Below are 19,801 nucleotides of genomic sequence, written 5' to 3'. Positions count from 1 at the left end.
CAGCGGCCCGTGGGCCAATTCCAGCTTACAGAAGAAATTTCTGGGAGAGAGAGTGAGGTGCTCCCCTTGTACTCAGCCTGGGATTAATTTTCAGATATTTACACTAATGCTTGGTACATGAGTACTGCTTTCTTGGTGGCCATACAGTCACTGGAAGTTTTAGTGAGCTCTGCTGTCACGGGTTCAAGCAGGTTCAGACATTTCATATAGTGCTAATAAAATACTATTTGCGTCTATCATTTGCAATGGTAGAAATGCACATGGAAGTTAAGGGCCCCTCACATGTTCAATAGTATTGTCAATACATCAATATAATGATGATCTTAGGCCATATATTGTTATATTGTCAATAACAGAAATACTGACAAACAGTACTGATGCTGACCAAAATATCCTCTGTATTACCAATACGTATAGATCATGTGCGGACGAGTATTATCTGTTTGACAATTCACCACAGTGTTGTTCATATTTTTCCAGTTTTACTTCTGTAAATTGCAGCTGTTATATGCTAGATAAAAGTGATTTAGACTTCGAAACTTTTTAAAATGAACAAATAATTGATCACCTAGTTTATTTAGTGTTACAGAAACATCCCATGCCTATTTGATCAGTCATAAAAAGTATTTTTGGACAAACATTTGTGGATATTAACACACACAATTTCGAACATGTGCCTATGATCTGTGGCCAAAAAAAGCAAAGTTACTCCTACTTGCTTGTCAACTGAAATTGCCTATCTCATTGCCATATTTTGCTTTACTATTCTTTTTGTTTTACATTAGTAATTCTTGTTCTCCATTGTGGACATATTATAAAATTCCTTTTGTTGAAATTGAAGGTAATATGCAATGAATTAGCCGCTTTATCGGTGTTCATGTTTCCATGAGAACATTTCAAGATGCCTGGCATTCCATTTCAGATGTTAACATTTATTTGTCGCGGGAACATTATTTCCTTACCAATGGAGTTGCAGTGTATTGCAACAAAACTTTTTTAGACAGCTACTGTAAAATGTCATAAATGAACAATGTTCATGATGCATAAATAAATGTAAATGTCTGAAGATGGTATGAACATAGAAGAAATGTACTCTGAAAAATGTGTATTATGAGGCATAGTTTATTGGTGCAGCATGTTGGGAATGGGATGCCATTCATATCTATTCATTAACCCATAACCATTTAATGCCACAAATGCTATAGTTTTGGCTTTATGCGCTAGGAGTGCTTCAGTCCTGTCAGTTGACAAGGTGGCCCACCAGTCTCAGAATGGGTGTGAATGAAGAACACATTTCACGAAAGATTTTCCATGCATGATATAGGGCTTCAGTAGGTATTACCTATACATCTGTGACTGTTATCTTTGTGCCATGGCCACAGATTATGTAGTCTACCACAGATTTACTCAACAGTAGCTTATGACTTAACTTCTTCTTAAGTCGGGTGTTGCTGACTGCTTCCTTTTACAAAAATCTTCACAATTTTTGTCCTCCTTCGTTTCTCCTTTCTCACCCTTCCACTTCCAACAATTCCTCATAACCCTGTCTTTCCTTGCCTGCAGTAAATTTTGGTCTCTCATTATCATGGTCTTGTGTTCAGTTAATTGTGTCTGCATTCCCTCTTCAGAGTCCTACTCTTTATCAGAACATCCAATTTGCAGTGCATATACTTGCAGAATTTCCATATCCTCCTCTTTCGTGTTCGTTCTGACCTTCATCATTCTGTCACTTGTTCCTTTCACTACCTCCCTGAACCACTTCCATAATAACTAATGCCACTCAAGTTCTTCATTTTCCCCCTATCAGAACAGCACAGCGTATATTCACTCATCCAAACCCTACTTCCTGTCCCTTCCATGTAGTTTCTAACAATCATAGAATATCCATTCCCCTCCTATCAAGTCCACCGCCTCCTCCACCCTCCCTGTTAGTGTCTATATGTTCATTGTACCAAATCTTAGTCCTTGGAAATAGCTAAGTTGTCTTGCATTATATTCATTGTTCCTGAGGCCTGTTCCATGTTTGAAAGCATGAATTTGATCTAATACTGGCTTGCTGGTCTATCGTAGCTGTACTTCCTATCAAAGTTTCTCCCTGACCATTTTCATCAGCAGGAGGCATTTTATGTGTCTTATACCCTTCAACAGCCAGGAAGTGTTGACAAACAGTTTACTCAGGACATTTTATTTAGTATTTGGCCATTAATGTCTGTCCTGCAGGTCATTTTTGTGTATTTGAAGTGAGACTTACACTGTGAGCTGCAGACCAGTCGTAGGCATCTTCAACTATCATCTGACATGTCTCTGGTAAGGCTGTTTGGACCCCTGATTCGTATATTTGTCCTATCAGTAAACATTACAATCTTATAACCACATATTAATACTTTGACTGCTGGCCATCCCTTAGAATTATAGCCATTTTTGTGGATGTTTTAGAAACTACATGTCTGTTGCAACATGAGGAAAACCAACTGGGATCATCAATGTACATTATTATTTATTTAAAAATGGGAGGAATTGTACCCCTTCAAATTATGTGATCTGAAATCTACTGAAATTTTCATGCCCCATCAATTGATGAGATTGACAATCAAAGTGTTGACAGTCATTGGAAGGTCAGTTATGTAAGTTAGAAACAAGTGTGGGCCCAGTAATGATCCATATGAGACATCACATGTTATGTTTCGCCATTCTGAAGTTGTATCCATGACTGTGACACAGTCTGTCAATGAGACCTTGTTCTTTCTGTTATGAAGATAATGATTTCATCTATGCAGGAGAGACACCATTAACATCCTGAAACTTTAGTTTGCTAAGTAGAATTTTATGTCCAACCCAGCCAGAGGCTTTGGCAAAGTCACAAAATACATCAGCAGGGTAACTGTTATTGTTTAGCTCTGCCAGCACTTCATTTGTGAGCTCTTGTACTGATTTCACTGTGATGAATCCTTTACGAAAGACAAATTCAGAGGCAGTTGACAAGTTCTGCTCAGATAAATGAGTTAGTACTGTATGATATCCCACATTCTTCAATAGGCATGTATTTAGAGGTGGCTTGCTTATCTCCAGTTTTATGGATTGGTGCTGTGACAATAAATCTAAGTCTGTCAGCAAATACAGTGCATCTCCAAAGTCTCTCCACAGTGACAAGTTTCGCATGTCTTGCCTTGCAGGGCACATAAGGTTGGCAGCATGTTCATGTTGTACTAGGGGCTGCAGTTATGTTAGGAGATGGGATTCTATATTATTACTATTGAAACAATGAAATCAATTAATTACAATTAAATACATTGTACTTGCCAATATCTCAGTAGTTGCTGGATATGTTTTCCTCTTTCTTGAAGGCATAGCTCAACATGTTTACATTGTGAACACCTTAACTAGTGTTCCAAATGTAACTGAATGCAGATAATGAATTATCGCTGTCTTCAATTCATCTATTGTCTTTGGTTTATTTTGATACACGAGTGTTTTAGCTGAAATCCAAAGGAAATAGTTGACTGGAGAAAGATCCAGTGAGTGCAGTGGCCAGAGACCTTTTTGTAATTACTCTATCTCCAAAGATTTCATCTGACAGTCGTAGAGACTGGTGCACCATATGACCAGTGGTGTTGTCATGTTGGAAAAATGAATTATTTATCTCGTTTTCATTCAGCAGGGCAATAAATAGATAAATTATTTGGTAACAATAGACATCAAAAGTGATGGTAGTATCGAAAAAGATTGGCCCAATAATTCGCACTCACATTACAGCAACCCATACTCTTGATTTCTGTGACTGATGACCTCAGAAGTTAAGTCCCATAGTGCTCAGAGCCATCTGATTTCTCTGCCTGAAATGGTGTTTGTAGTAAGGTGGTTGGATTTTCTGATGATCAAATTCGTGAATTTTGGGAATTAATGTAGCCAGATACATCTGCATCTACATCCGCATCTACATCCATACTCCGCAAGCCACCTGACGGTGTGTGGCGGAGGGTACCCTGAGTACCTCTGTCGGTTCTCCCTTCTATTCCAGTCTCGTATTGTTCATGGAAAGAAGGATTGTCGGTATGCTTCTGTGTAGGCTCTAATCTCTCTGATTTTATCCTCATGGTCTCTTAGCGAGATATACGTAGGAGGGAGCAATATACTGCTTGACTCTTCGGTGAAGGTATGTTCTCGAAACTTTAACAAAAGCCCGTACCGAGCTACTGAGTGTCTCTCTTGCAGAGTCTTCCACTGGAGTTTATCTATCATCTCCGTAACGCTTTCGCGATTACTAAATGATCCTGTAACGAAGCGCGCTGCTCTCCTTTGGATCTTCTCTCTCTCTTCTATCAACCCTATCTGGTACGGATCCCACACTGCTGAGTAGTATTCAAGCAGTGGGCGAACAAGCATACTGTAACCTACTTCCTTTGTTTTTGGATTGCATTTCCTTAGGATTCTTCCAATGAATCTCAGTCTGGCAGCTGCTTTACCAATGATCAACTTATAGGATCATTCCATTTTAAATCACTCCTAATGCGTACTCCCGGATAATTTATGGAATTAACTGCTTCCAATTGCTGAGCTGCTATTTTGTAGCTAAATGATAAGGGATCTATCTTTCTATGTATTCACAGCACATTACACTTGTCTACATTAAGATTCAATTGCCATTCCCTGCACCATGCGTCAATTCGCTGCAGATCCTCCTGCATTTCAGCACAATTTTCCATTTTTACAACCTCTCGATACAACACAGCATCATGTGCAAAAAGCCTCAGTGAACTTCCGATGTCATCCACAAGGTCATTTATGTATATTGTGAATAGCAACAGTCCTCTGACACTCCCCTGCGGCACACCTGAAATCACTCTTACTTCGGAAGACTTCTCTCCATTGAGAATGACATGCTGTGTTCTGTTATCTAGGAACTCTTCAATCCAATCACACAATTGGTCTGATAGTCCATATGCTCTTACTTTGTTCATTAAACGACTGTGGGGAACCGTATCGAATGCCTTGCGGAAGTCAAGAAACACGGCATCTACCTGTGAACCTGTGTCTATGGCCCTGTGAGTCTCGTGGACGAATAGCGCGAGCTGGGTTTCACACGACCGTCTTTTTCGAAACCCATGCTGATTCCTACAGAGTAGATTTCTAGTCCCCAGAAAACTCATTATACTCGAACATAATACGTGTTCCAAAATTCTACAACTGATCTACGTTATAGAGATAGGTCTATAGTTCTGCACATCTGTTCGACGTCCCTTCCTGAAAACGGGGATGACCTGTGCCCTTTTCCAATCCTTTGGAACGCTACGCTCTTCTAGAGACCTACGGTACACCGCTACAAGAAGGGGGGCAAGTTCCTTCGCATACTCTGTGTAAAATTGAACTGGTATCCCATCAGGTCCAGCGGCCTTTCCTCTTTTGAGCGATTTTAATTGTTTCTCTATCCCTCTGTCATCTATTTCGATATCTACCATTTTGTCATCTGTACGACAATCTAGAGAAGGAACCACAGTGCAGTCTTCCTCTGTGAAACAGCTTTGGAAAAACACATTTAGTATTTAGGCCTTTAGTCTGTCATCCTCTGTTTCGGCTACCATTTTGGTCACAGAGTGTCTGGACATTTTGTTTTGATCCACCTACCGTTTTGACATAAGACCAAAATTTCTTAGGATTTTCTGCCAAGTCAGTACATAGAACTTTACTTTCGAATTCATTGAACGCCTCTCGCATAGCCCTCCTCACACTACATTTTGCTTGGCGTAATTTTTGTTTGTCTGCAAGGCTTTGGCTATGTTTATGTTTGCTGTGAAGTTCCCTTTGCTTCCGCAGCAGTTTTCTAACTCGGTTGTTGTACCACGGTGGCTCTTTCCCATCTCTTACGATCTTGCTTGGCACATACTCATCTAACGCATATTGTATGATGGTTTTGAACTTTGTCCACTGATCCTCAACACTATCTGTACTTGAGAAAAAACTTTTGTGTTGAGCCGTCAGGTACCCTGTAATCTGCTTTTTGTCACTTTTGCTAAACAGAAAAATCTTCCTACCTTTTTTAATATTTCTATTTATGGCTGAAATCATCGATGCCGTAACCGCTTTATGATCGCTGATTCCCTGTTCTGCGTTAACTGTGTCAAATAGTTCGGGTCTGTTTGTCACCAGAAGGTCTAATATGTTATCACCACGAGTCGGTTCTCCGTTTAACTGCTCAAGGTAGTTTTCAGATAAAGCACTTAAAAAAATTTCACTGGATTCTTTGTCCCTGCCACCCTTTATGAAAGTTTGAGTCTCCCAGTCTATATCCGGCAAATTAAAATCTCCACCCAGAACTATAACATGGTGGGGAAATCTACTCGAAATATTTTCCAAATTATCCTTGAGGTGCTCAGCCACAACAGCTGCTGAGCCAGGGGGCCTATAGAGACATCCAATTACCATGTCTGAGCCTGCTTTAACTGTGACCTTCACCCAAATCATTTCACATTTCGGATCTCCGTCAATTTCCTTCGATACTATTGCACTTCTTATCGCTATAAACACGCCTCCCCTTTCACTGTCCAGCCTGTCTCTGCGGTATACATTCCAATCAGAGTTTAGGATTTCATTACTGTTTACGTCTGGTTTCCGCCAACTTTCTGTCCCTAGTACTATATGGGCGTTGTGACTGTTTATTAATGAGAGCAGTTCTGGGACCTTTCTATAGACGCTCCTGCAGTTTACTATTAGCTCATTAATATTGTTATTCGCTGTTGCATTTTGCCTACTCCTACCTTGCCGCATCTCAGGAGGCGTCTTGTCGGGCCTAGGGAGGGAATTTTCTAACTTAAAAAAACCCCATTTGCACTCCACACGTACTCCGCTACCCTTGTAGCCGCTTCCGGCGTGTAGTGCACGCCTGACCTATTCAGGGGGACCCTACATTTCTCCACCCGATAGCGGAGGTCGAGAAATTTGCACCCCAGATCTCTGCAGAATCATCTGAGCCTCTGGTTTAAGCCTTCCACTCGGCTCCAAACCAGAGGACCGCGATCAGTTCTGGGAACGATACTACAAATAGTTAGCTCTGATTCCACCTCGCGAGCGAGGCTTTCCGCCTTCACCAATTCCGCCAACCGCCTGTACGAACTGAGGATGACCTCTGAACCCAGACGGCAGGAGTCATTGGTGCCGACATGAGCAGCAATTTGCAGTCGGGTGCACCCAGTGCTCTCCATCGCCACCGGCAGGGCCTCCTCCACATCTCGGATGAGACCTCCGGCAAGCAGACAGAGTGAACACTTAGGTGAAACCAAGCCTCGTCAGTGAGAAAGCACAATATTTCGGCTGACAATTATCCAGCCATCTTCATGTGAGTGTCCGTCGATGGAGACTGTAAGTTCCCGGCGTTAGCTTTATAGCAAAAACTGGCGCGCAAACAAATGCACATCGGCGGCTTGCCACAGGAGCATCCTCTATCGAAATCCGCACCCTTTGCAAATGCTGGGCAGATTAGCACAGCGCTAAGAAGGAAGAAATGTGACCACCCACAACATCAAGAAGATAAGGTGCTGTTCAAGTTCAGGGCATTCCTTCCATATGTCAGCAACCTTTCATCTAAAGTAGGCAGGATCCTAAGGAAACGTCAAGTTAAAGTAATCTTCTGGCCACTGGTGGAGATTGGTGCCGTTCTCGGTTTGGTAAAAGTTGAACTGGGTCTGCGGAAGGCTGAGATCTACAAAATTCCTTGCCAGTGTGGCAAAGCTTACATCTGTGAAGACACGCACAGTACACGAAAGATGCATTGAACATGAACGCCACACTCCTCTTTTGCAGCCCAGTAAGTTGGCCGTAGCTGAGCATTGTCACAGGACATGCTATGGATTTTTCTGCCATGAAAATCTTGGCCCCCAGCAAGAAGTTTTTGGGATTCAGTAATTGAAGAATCTGTGGAAATACACCTAGCACAAAATCTTGGAAATTGTGATGGCAGTTTTCAACTGGACAGGGCTTGGGACCTGGTGATCTCTCTAATTTCTCCTGTGAGAAGACATTATGATTAAACTGACACGCCTGGTGACATCTGACATCTGGTTTTTAGCAATGAAAGCATTCCAACAGAAGGTGGACATGTAGTTTTCACCTTTATGCATACGCCTGCGTACCACAGATAGAACAGTATTTGCAGAGGGTGCAGATTTCAATAGAGGATGCTCCTGTGACGGCCGCCAGTGCGTATGCATTTCCGTGCCAATTTTTGCCATAGAGACGACATTGGGAACTTGCGGTCTCCAGTGACAGACACTCACCTGAAGATGTCTGGATGATTACCAGCCAAAATATTGTGGCAAGAAGTCAACATGATCCGGCTGCAATCCTGAAACCTCATTGAATGTTCAGTACACCTGGAAAACGTCAAGAATCACTCCAACTCCATGTCAGTTAGCTAATCGCTGAAACCATTCACTATATGATATTCATTTCGCATGGTCTATACAATGTAATTGTTCCACAGCATTGATTTTATATGGATACATTCCCAGTTCTGCAGTTATAAGCCTTACATGCTGTCATACAAGAAACTTTAGCCTGTTGCAATAATCTCCTAACTGATTTTGTTGGACTCTGCAACATGATGTCCAAAATGTCGTCAAGCATCTGTTCTGTTGAAATTGTGGTGTGCCATGAACTGTACCTATTGTCTGTAGTTTGTGAATTAGGGAAAATTCATTATAAATTGCTGTCTCCTGCACTCCACGAAGTTTCCTCCTGCATGGAAAACCTCTTCCACTAAAAACACTCTCTCTGCAGTAGTAAGCATTCTCACTACACACAGCTTACAAAAGAAATGGACAATAACACAACAAAGATAATCTTATCAAATCAGTACAAATTTTAATATTCTTTTAGAAACATGATCATAACCAGCTAATTAGAACTTTTTAGTGTTGTTATTAATTTTATAATTTCCTTAGGATTGTAGTTGTAAATTAACATATCTTATTGATGCACACAGTCTGAACAATTTAACCTAATAAATCAGTATTTGGTTGTTCATTAGTGGGTGCAATGTTAGTTGCCACTGTAATAGTGATTCAAAAGTGTCATCATTTCTGCCCAGAGCTATTTTCTGGGGAGTCAGTTTCATTTGAGTAATTATTTTTGTTTCCTTTTTGTTTAACAATATTCCAAACTGATGTTGCCTTATTCTTAGAGTGTATTTATAAGAAGAAGAAGAAGAAAAAGAAGAAGATACTTAGAGAGACCTCTGGAAGATGTACGACTGTCTTCTTTATATAACATTTTTACTGCTGTCTTCAGCTGAATAAATACTTTATTTACTTTAGAGACATTGTTTGTGTAATTCTGTAAGTCAACAGGGAATGAAAATATGTAAAATAATGCTCCACTTATTACAAAGTAGGAAAAGATGGATTGCTACTTACCATAAAGATGACACGCTGGCCCAAACTGGTCGAGTTGGCAGTTATGTGCACATGAGTTACGCTTGATTGTATGAATAAACAGTGTGTGTTTCTCTTTCTGGCAAAGGCTGTGGCCAAAAGCTCATGTGTATGTGTCTTTTTAATTGTGCCTTTCTGCAACTTAAGAGTGTCATCTTTATGGTAAGTAACAGTCATCTTTTCCTACATTGTTGACGTTCCTACCTGGTGTTTCTACCACTTATTTAATTAGATCAGCACAATGGAAGACACTTTTAAGTACATTAAAATATTTGATTCTGATTATTCAATTCATATGTAATCCAAAAAGTCACTGTTTTTCAGGCACTACATTTTTTCCACTGTAGTTGAAAAGGGAGGTATTTAATGCCATGCTTGTAGCAAGCACTATGCATTATGTAAGGCTACCAGCACTTTTACATTGAATAAAAATTTCAATTTAGCTTTTTGGATGAAGAATCAAGTTTCTAATGAACATTGTTCTAATCTATCCAGAATTGTTTTTCCTCAAATGTGTGTAATTCCTGCCAGATACTGACCTCTGTGAAGAAGGTCTTCATTGAAGACTGTCAGAGAGCAGTGAATTCCATGATATACAGTTTTGGCATGAAGGATACAAAGAGAAGAAGATTCACATCACTTTTCCGAAGTCTTGATTTTCTGATTTCACCTTTGCATAAATGAAGCCGAATTGCTAATCACTGTTTTTTGTATCAATCTGTTAATGAAACAGAAAGAGTTCTGGTGCAAGTGTTAGAACAGTTTGTACAAATAATTGAATATTTCACAGTAAGTATCAACATGTAGAGTTGGTTAAACACTCATTCTGATTTTTTAAATTGAACATTTATTTTACAGTGCTGCAACGCACCTAAACATAACTGTACCATAAAAAAAAAGGCCATCTTGTAATTTTTCGTGGGTTACAATGATCAAGAGTATGAGTCATGTTTATTTGTTTCAGGTACAATAAAACAGAAGGATTGCAACATGGAAGTGAAGACATGATGCATTTTACGCATCTTCTCATTGAAGCAAAAAGTAAATATTCCCCAAATTTGAAACCATATATAAAAACGCATGAAATTTTGGATTCAGTAGAAGGATTTTCACAGATTATGTTTAACTATAACACATTTCCACCCATAAAGATAAAGACAAAACCCATGATATTCATTCTGAAGAAGAAATTGAAGAGTGATATATATGAACGACAATACAGATCCCTTGAAATTGGTGAAGCTACCTTAGTAACTGAAGATGCCTTCTTTGAAGATATGCAGTTAGAAAATCAGGAAGCTATTGCATTTGATGAAGAGTCAGATGTATCTGAAATTGATGAAGAGTTAGAAGTCAAAGGTCTGAGTGAGTCACCTGAAACAGATGAGCTTCGGAAAAGTGATGGCGATATGGAAGATAAGATAGACAAACGTGTAAATGTAGAAGCTGTTTTAGAAACTCCAACAAGAGATGTGACTGAAGAAAAGTCAGAAGCTACAACAGGTGAACTAGGCAAGAGGACAGACATTCCAGCTACACAAGAAGATAAGAGAAATCTGAAAATTAAAGAAAATATTAAAAAAATAATTGAGAAGTATAAAACAAAGCTTAAATCACAAGGAGATATGCCACGAAAACAGAAATCTGCATCAAAAGACATAACAGCAGATGAAATCAGCAAAGCACAGGATATACAACATCAAATGGAACTGGAATTCAAAACTGACAGTTTTTTTCAGAACCCTGAGAGTTCTGTAGAAAATGCAAGGAATGTGAATAGAGAAGCTGTTGTGACAGGTTACAGTGCAAAAGAAAATGGAGAGTTGCATACAAAGCGAGAGCTAAAAAGAAAACTTGTTCGTGAAAAACTAAAATTAGCTAAAAAGATTACCACTACTGAAGAAATAATTAAAGATGTTGCAAAAGATAAAATTCAAGAGCCAGTGACTGAAACTGAAATCAATTTTCAGGCTGATTTGCTAAAGCAGAGTGTGGAGGACAAAGGTGAAGAACCAAAGACACCTTCTAATGAAATAAAACAATATTTTGAAACACCTCCTGTCGGACGAATAAAACGATCAGCCCGCCAAACAACTTCTGCAGGCCAGCCCTCTGAAGCAGTAAAAGATACAGCTTACATATCAGAGAGTGTAGTGGTCAAAACTGAAAACCATTCTGTGGGTGATGGGATGGAATCAAAAAGCATGGAAAGAAGAGCAAAACTTAAAAATCTAATTAAGAAATTGGAACGTATGAATGACAAAGCACATAAGACAGATACTGAAAGTGAAATTGACAGAACTGAAGGGGAAACAGTTGTGCACGAGGAAACTTCATATGAAGCTGGTAGTGGATCTGAAAAGACAAATCATTCAGAAGAAATTATTCTCCAACCAGATGAAATGAAACAGAGCAGTCTTAGCAAAAGTGTAAAGCATTATATCAAGAAAAAAGTTCAAGAAGAGAAACTGAAGTTGCCTTCCACAGCTATTGATGATTCACATCTGAAAGCTGCTGCCTTAAAAAAGGATTTGCAATTGGAGAGCAAAGATTTTGAGATTGCAACAGAGCAAGCTATTTCAGTCCCAGATGTTATTAGTGGGGACACTGCTGATACAGCTGTCAAAGATGAGCATAGAAACAGTGAGAAAATAGTAGATGAAAAGCAACTTGACTTGAAAACTGATGGTATGCCAGTAACTAGCTTTGAAAAACAAAAAGAAGAAATTACAGGAAAAGGTTATTTTAAAGAAGCAACTGATACTGTACCACCAGACACTGGCCCCCAGAAAGCTAACAAGAAAAGGAAAAAGTTAAAAGTAGATATATCTGTAACAGATTCTTTGTCAAAAGTCATTGCTGACCAACTGTCTCAGGATGACGAAGTCACATCTGGTACAGATAAAAATACAGAAGAATCCAAGGTGATCTCTACTCAGGAAGCTAGTAAAGAAAAACATTTATCAGAGCAAACCAAAGCTGAAAATGTAGCAAGTAAGGAATATGTTTTGGAACCAACTAATCTTGTTGTGGATCACCAGATAGAAGCTGAGAGCATCTCAGAGAGGACTGATGTACCTGAAAGTGGAGTCAGTAAGGACAGTAAAAGATTAAAAACTTCAAACACTTCTACGAAGTGACTAGACTTCCTTTGTGACAGATGTTCTGTCTAATACGCTTGAAGACTCCTGATTAAAATTTTGTTTATATTTGTAATATACTGTAAAGTGTTAGTACAGAGATCACACTATTTTACATTTGTTGAATATGAAAATGTTCTTTTTTATATGAAATGTTGTTTGTGATTATACTAAAAAAAGTATCACTTTCGTAAGTATATATATGCATTTTCATTGTGATTCTTTCTTTGAACGGTTCACCTCATTTATCAAAAACATATCCATTTTTACAATTGCAGTCGTCTTCTAGAGATTATATTCAGTAATAAACATGAAGCAATTTTTGTTACAGTATTATTAGGCTGATATCCTGTGCTAAATTTATGCTTTATCCAGCCCTCTTCTGTGCAGATAATCTCATAACATTTCATTTCCTGAAATTCTAAAAATAATACCCAAAACTAGTACCTCATATACTTTAAATATTTTGGACTATCCAAAAAACTACTCTATAATACCATCATTATTAGAGATAGATTAAAAAGACAATCAGAATTAATTGAGACATTTATTGAAACCTACATGTGGCAGTGGACAATACTTTAATGGAGATGTATTGTTTATTTGTTTAAAAGAGTATGTTGTAAGAATTTTATGAAATATTCCTACAGACCCAATAATTTTTCACATTGCAGCACTGTAGAAGCACCAACAGAAAAACTTGTATTAATTAATTGAATTGTGATTTGATTAGTGGACAGAGGAATCAGTGTGTGCGGTTTTGTGCCTCTTAGAGGCAGTATATGGAAATTTCTTCCTTCATATTCTATTTGTGGTGTTTAAAATGAATGAAAATCTGATCAATAAGTTACATTTGTTTCAAGCTCTTAACAAACAATATACATATGGAAAATGTATTGTTCAGAGTAATTACTTTTGACATTTTTGATTTTCATTGATCTTCCTTTTTATAAAAAGTGGTGATAGCTGTATTGAGGCAGCTTAAAAAGAACAAGGAGGAGTGTCTTATTCTCATACAGAAAATACAAAAGAGAATATTGGGTGTATGTGAGATGGAATTGAAATGAGAGACAAAAGTTAGATGAAGATGTAGATGGCAGAAGTACAAGAACAGAAAGGATACATAAAATTAGATGTATATTGAAAAAAGAAAAAAAACAATGATTATATTGAGTACTGTGACAGGTAAGATGTCTCATCTTACCTGTGATAGCTACTCAATATCATCATCATCATCATCATCATCATAATCATTTTTTTTAATATGCATCTAATTTCATGTATTCTTTCTGTTCTTGTACTTGTGCCATCTACATTTTCATTGTACTTTTGTCTCTCATTTACATTTCCATCTCCGTTTTCACATACACCCAGTATTGTCTTTCGTATTTTCTTCATTCTCTGAAACAGGATGGAATGACCTACAATGTTCAGTTGTTGAATATGTACCATGGTGTAGATTAAACTGGTACTTCTTTGTTGATTAAAAGTCTTCTACAATCCATTGGTTTTGAAGGACAGATAATAATAACTGATTCCTCAATAGAAAAAGCAGGTGTGATATGTGGTGTTCATATGAGGATCGACAACTATAAAAAGAGTTGATCAGCAGGTAGGCACATAAAATGACAATACATCACCAGCTTTTCAACGAAGTCCTTTTTTCGAGCTAACGAAAGCATTCGCACTGCAGTGTCAGGAGACAAGAACTAAGCATTTTATTGTGCTTTCTACATACTTGTCAGTTGCTTAGCACTTCTATTTAGCGAGTAGTGAGATCTTCAGATACAAATGGTAATGTTTGTGTAATAGCAGATTTTCAAACGGTACATAGCTTAATTATTTAATATTTAATTCATCTGTTATTTGACCTTCATGATAAAACTGCATCTTAGAATATAAGTAAAAACTTACTACTATGAGTGTTAAAGATTTTTCTTAGCAGAGCACAAGATTCAATGACAAAACAGATGTGCAGCACGGATTGTTACAGTATACTGTTATATAATGAAGGCTGTTTTATGGTAACTTGAAACAAAGGTTTATCTACATTTGAGCAATAATGGAGATCATAAATGGTGTGATAAAACCGCATATTCGTGAAACAAATGAAACCGTTATTATTATAGAAATGTTCCTTTATTTGCCTCTTTTTATACGTGCAATGGCTTTTTTCTTGTTGAAAATATAACAAGTTTAAGCAAAACAAGTAAATCATCTGTTCCTTGTAGCAATGTTGTCAGCATTTATCATGAAACAGTGAGTATTGGAACTTGCTGCTGTGGCAAATATACAAATAAAAAGTCAACAACTATCACATAAAATTTACTTCGAAAACATTTGTAGAAAGAGTAAGCAATAATTGTTATTAATTACTTTGTCTAGTCAGTGAGAGCTGTCAGTGAGGGCTTTTTTATCTTGACATAGTAAATTCTATCTCCCCTGTCCCAGTTACATCCAGTGATAAAAAGAGAGTCAAGTATTTAGCTTGTAATAATTTATTTCAATAGGAATAAAGGGAGAGGAAAAGATGGAGGAGGTATAGCAGGGGGGGGGGGGGGGGGGGAGTAGTTTGAACACTGTATCAAAAAGTGCAAAGTCACTCAGGATCCAGGGATAAAACATGTGCCTCATTTCAGAGGGAAACTGAATTAAACAATGTTGGTTGCTTTTCTGTGGTTTTGCTTGTTTTGTCAAAAATTGCATCAACAAGCTAAATGTGCTCGACATAAATTATCATGCCCCTTTCACCAGTTAAAACATCTGGGTGGAGAGGCTGCAGTTGATGTATAAAACTAGTCACTGACATTTTATCCCCATCAATGGAAATTTTTTTTTAGGATAAAGCAGCAGCTATATCACAAGCTCAAAGATATCCCAAACTTAAAGACACATTTTGAGCTGTGTAGCGGGCACCACAATTTGCTGCTTGATGTCACATGCATATATCTCTCTGTCCAGTGACATTATTCTTGATCAAAAGTAATCATTTGTTACTCTCTGGTGCAAAGATGACTTCTGTATTTTATTTAACTCCCTCTTCTTTTCTATCAAAATTATCATGATCTTATAAATTTCTGTTGCCTCTCTACCAAGCCTGCATGATGATACATTGTCTCGGCTAAAGCACTTGTCTTGCAAAATTTTATTTCATGGACTCTATTTTGACAGGCATTATCCACTATGACTGTTTATCAGTTAGTCCAATGTTAAAGTTCCTTTTATGTTCAGTTAACCATGTTTTAATATTTCTTCTTGTGTTTACAGTATATATATTTAGTCACAACTACATGGAATTGTACACATACAATCTGTTGATGTACCTGTATTGCAATTCTATGGCATTCTTTCATTTTCCTCATTGGTTTAAAATCGATTGAACCTCGTGCTTGGCCAGAAGTTGTCGTGTGATCAACAATCTTGAGAAATGGGAAGGGGGGGGGGGGCGGGGGGAGGAAAACTTTCCCTGTTGGCAGCCAATGTTCCTCATTATTTCTGAAACACTCTATTTTTGGACTCCCTATTGGAGTAACCGTTTTTCTTGCAAGCTGACTGTTAGAAAGTGAGTTCTTTTTGTAAGTAAACCGGCTTGCATATTAAGCAACTGACGTACATGTGCCACTAGTAACAGCTGGTGTGTAAAAAAGTCTGTATAGCTGTGACCAAGCATATACTGGAACCACAAAAAGAAGTATTTAATACTCACTTAGCTGAACACAAAAGGAACTATGCCAGCTTGCACAGCTGGTATTTACATTCTTAGTGTCATTTTTTTGTGTACATAGCCATTAGGCCATGGTCTGAGGCCTGTTTCTGTACCTAATGATCCATCTCATGATGCTAGAGACATCTTCAGAGGCTGTAAAGATGCAGCTCCCTGCACACCTAGTCAATGTGCATAAGAACTTCCAAAAGAAGCATTAACACCTGGCTTAAAGAACACAAGAACAGTTGTCATCTGGGCAGCATGGATCGGTTGGTAGTAGCAGATCATGCACTGGTACCAGGGAATCACCAAATTTATCTCATATAGGTTTATCAAGGTCCAATCATTATTATGCTGGAATGTGCACAGAGATCATATGAATTAATAAGCACTCGGGCCTAAGTGCTACATAAAGCAAACAGAATCAACTTTTCTGCTATCCCAGCTCCATAACAGGCCGGTGCACCTCTGCGATCTTAGCAAGCAATCTGATGGCATCATAACTCAACTGCTGTGTAGGTGCACATACATTCTTTGGCTTGCTCAGATTTTTTTTTTTTTTTTTTTTTTTTTTTTTTTTTTTTTAGTTTGAAACTATTAACAGTGTCTTTATAGTCCCTGATGATGTCTCCAGCATTAAGAGACTAAACTTGACTTAATGCCCAAATAACATAAATCACCGAGGAGATAAAGGGAATTTGGACAGATTGATAACTCACCTGTAGCAGACTATGCTTTTTGAAACAGAGACCATGAGGTGAGTTACTGTGAGACAAGTGCTCTAGTCTAGATGGTGCATCATCTGCATACTCAACTTATAAACGCTATGAGAATTTTAATAGAAATGAAGAGAGAGTTAAATTAAATAAGACATGGATGGCAACTTTGCACCATTAGAGTAGCAATCAATTGCTTTTAATTGAGATTGATGTCACTGACAAGATATAATCACATGTGCAGCATCATGTGATTACTGGTGATTCCATCTATACATCTCGTAATGTGCCTATAAATTCAGCTCCCCCCCCCCACCAACCCACCCACCCTTGCCTTCTGCAGATGAGGAGGAAATCTGACTGAATAAAAGCATCAAGCAAGGCCTTAAAGCCCAGAAGTTATGACTGAAATTAACACTGGCCATGAGAGCCTTCATTGTATTATCAGACCACCTACTTGGTTACTCCTGATCTGAAACTACTGATAATAACAGTGGCCAACCATGATACAGTCATAAAAATGTGAAGCTTCCTCTTGCTTTGGATTAATTTGTATCTCCATGGACAACAAAACTGTCCAGAGAAGTAAAGGAATGTATATGAACAGTCTGTACATGCAGCACATAATATTCTGTAGACTACACACAATAGCAGTGCAAAATAGAGGTGTTTGGTACATGCTTCACCATTTGAGTACTTGTTCATTGCTTTCTATGTCACTTAAAAATACTTAGGTTTTTAGACTGACTGGAATTGTAGTGTGGGAGATGAGTGCTCAAATTAGTTCATGTTATTAATAAAGTTAGTAAAATCTTTCAAAGTAAATAACTAGGTAGAATTACCACTTGACACAAGTTTTACACTCTCAGATGCAGTTGTTTTCTTAATATGTTGAATGAAACCATTTAGTTTCTTATAAAATTTGTTTTTACTGAACTGAACATATGGGCCACATGTTATTCCTACAGTTTGCTATTCATTTTGTCCTTTCCCTATCTAATTTCTAGAGGATGAGCCTCTTGTTTCTGAAAATCAAAATTTCGTTGTTTCATATTCACATCAGCTAAACCATAATCCTTGAACCTCGTGGTAAGTATTGTGGCAGTTTATTGTAATGTTAATAATAAGAATAAAAATAAAAATAATTAATATTGTGTAAAAAATAAATGCAAGTCTAGATAAATGAAAGCTATAAGACGTAAGATATGTCTCTTTCTTTTATCTTTACTATCTTTTTCATTTTTGATTTCTTATTATGTGCTGGGTCTTACTGATTAAAAGTGGTAGTTATCTTTTGTGTATGACTCCCTCTCTATCATTAGTCAAGTATCTCTTCTTTCACAGTGCATTACAAAACTAATTGGATTGCTTTAAAAAGTTTTGAAATTTCATTGAGTCTCTCTATTCTGTATCTTCCTGTGTACATTAGTACAAGTTATAAGAGACATACTTTTCCCTGTGCCTCTTTTCTTCTGCCTCATTTCCATGTCACTTATACAGAAAACCCATTACTTTTCAAATCTAAGGTTTCAGTGCCTACCATGGAATGATGGCGTATGCTACATCAAGTTCCTGGCTGTGGCTGACACACAGCAGTCATAGTAATTACATAGAGTTCCTGTAATCATAACATTTACAGACAAATATGCTGTACTAATTACATCAAGAGCAATTTCATTAACTGTAAAGGAAAGAATCATACATTTGTTCATACAGCTCATTATTTGTGTTGGAATGTTATGCTCTAATCTTAATATTAGTCCTTGTCCATTCAGTACTGCTAACACTATAAAATTCCATGTGAACATGTGTTAATATTTATATTACAAGATTGATCGTGTATTACAACCACTTGTCTCAACGAGTTTTCCTGTAAATAATTGAGTATTTTGAGACTGGAGTCTGCATTTTATTAATAATTGAAGACTGACGCTCAGTCTGTTAGACTTCATTATCAGTGCCTTAAGAAAATGTGTCAAGAATAATAATATACTTCTGAATTTTCACTTATTAATAATAAAAGGTGTTCAGTAAATAATCACTTTTATTCATGTTTTCTGTATTCTGTCTGTGAAGGTCATTATTTTTATATACAGTTTACTGTAAATATATCCTTGTGATTAGAAATTGATGTGACCATTCGTAGGCTATAACACTGAAAAGTTATTAGAGAAAATTAGGTTAGTTAAAATATATTAAATACTAGAGACTTATGTGATGATTCAAGTTATTAACATTATGTCGTACTTGAACATCAAAACTAAAATGTCAGCTATTTAAAATTGACTCATGTTTCATCAGCCATCTATCGATGGAATTAGGCTTATGTACAACACTGTAAAGGAATTAATGTGAATAAAATAGTTTCCATTTCTTTGTTTCAGCAAATTATAGTGATATACATTAAGCATTTATGATATCTCAAAGTTGAGGACAGATTGACACCCTTCATATAAAAGAGATTCAGAGCAGTGTGCAGGCACTTAGAAAAGATAGTAAATTGCTTAGGTTTTGGACAAAATCCTATTTGAGCACTAACACTCATGCAAATTCAGAAGAAGACAGAGTCTCTCTCTCTCTCTCTCTCTCTCTCTCTCTCTCTCTCTCTCTCTCTGTGTGTGTGTGTGTGTGTGTGTGTGTGTGTGTGTGTGTGTGTGTGTGTTTAGTTTGCTGAGTAGTTACCTGTTCTCGTATACATATGGTATCTCCGCAAAGCTAATGTAGTAGAAAAGGGAGGTTAAAAATCTCTTTATTTAATCACCAATTAGAACAAAATTTGATCTTTTGTTCTACCTGAAGAACATTGTACACACTAAA

General features: G+C 37.5%; 1 protein-coding gene across 3 annotated transcripts in view; it reads left to right on the top strand.

The window, feature by feature from the left end:
* LOC126260934 (probable Dol-P-Man:Man(7)GlcNAc(2)-PP-Dol alpha-1,6-mannosyltransferase) overlaps positions 1–12,761 on the top strand; it is a 173,340-nt gene extending 160,579 nt beyond the window's left edge. For all 3 annotated transcript variants that reach the window (XM_049958437.1, XM_049958438.1, XM_049958435.1), the window contains one exon: positions 10,387–12,761. In XM_049958437.1, coding sequence (XP_049814394.1) covers positions 10,387–12,562 — 2,176 coding nt within the window. In that variant the 3' untranslated portion in view covers positions 12,563–12,761. The remainder of the gene's footprint in view (positions 1–10,386) is intronic.
* The last annotated feature ends 7,040 nt before the right edge of the window (positions 12,762–19,801 follow it).

Source organism: Schistocerca nitens, chromosome 5, assembly GCF_023898315.1.
Source record: "Schistocerca nitens isolate TAMUIC-IGC-003100 chromosome 5, iqSchNite1.1, whole genome shotgun sequence".
Classification (NCBI taxonomy): Eukaryota; Metazoa; Arthropoda; class Insecta; order Orthoptera; family Acrididae; genus Schistocerca; species Schistocerca nitens.
This window is presented reverse-complemented; position numbering and strand designations above follow the sequence as displayed.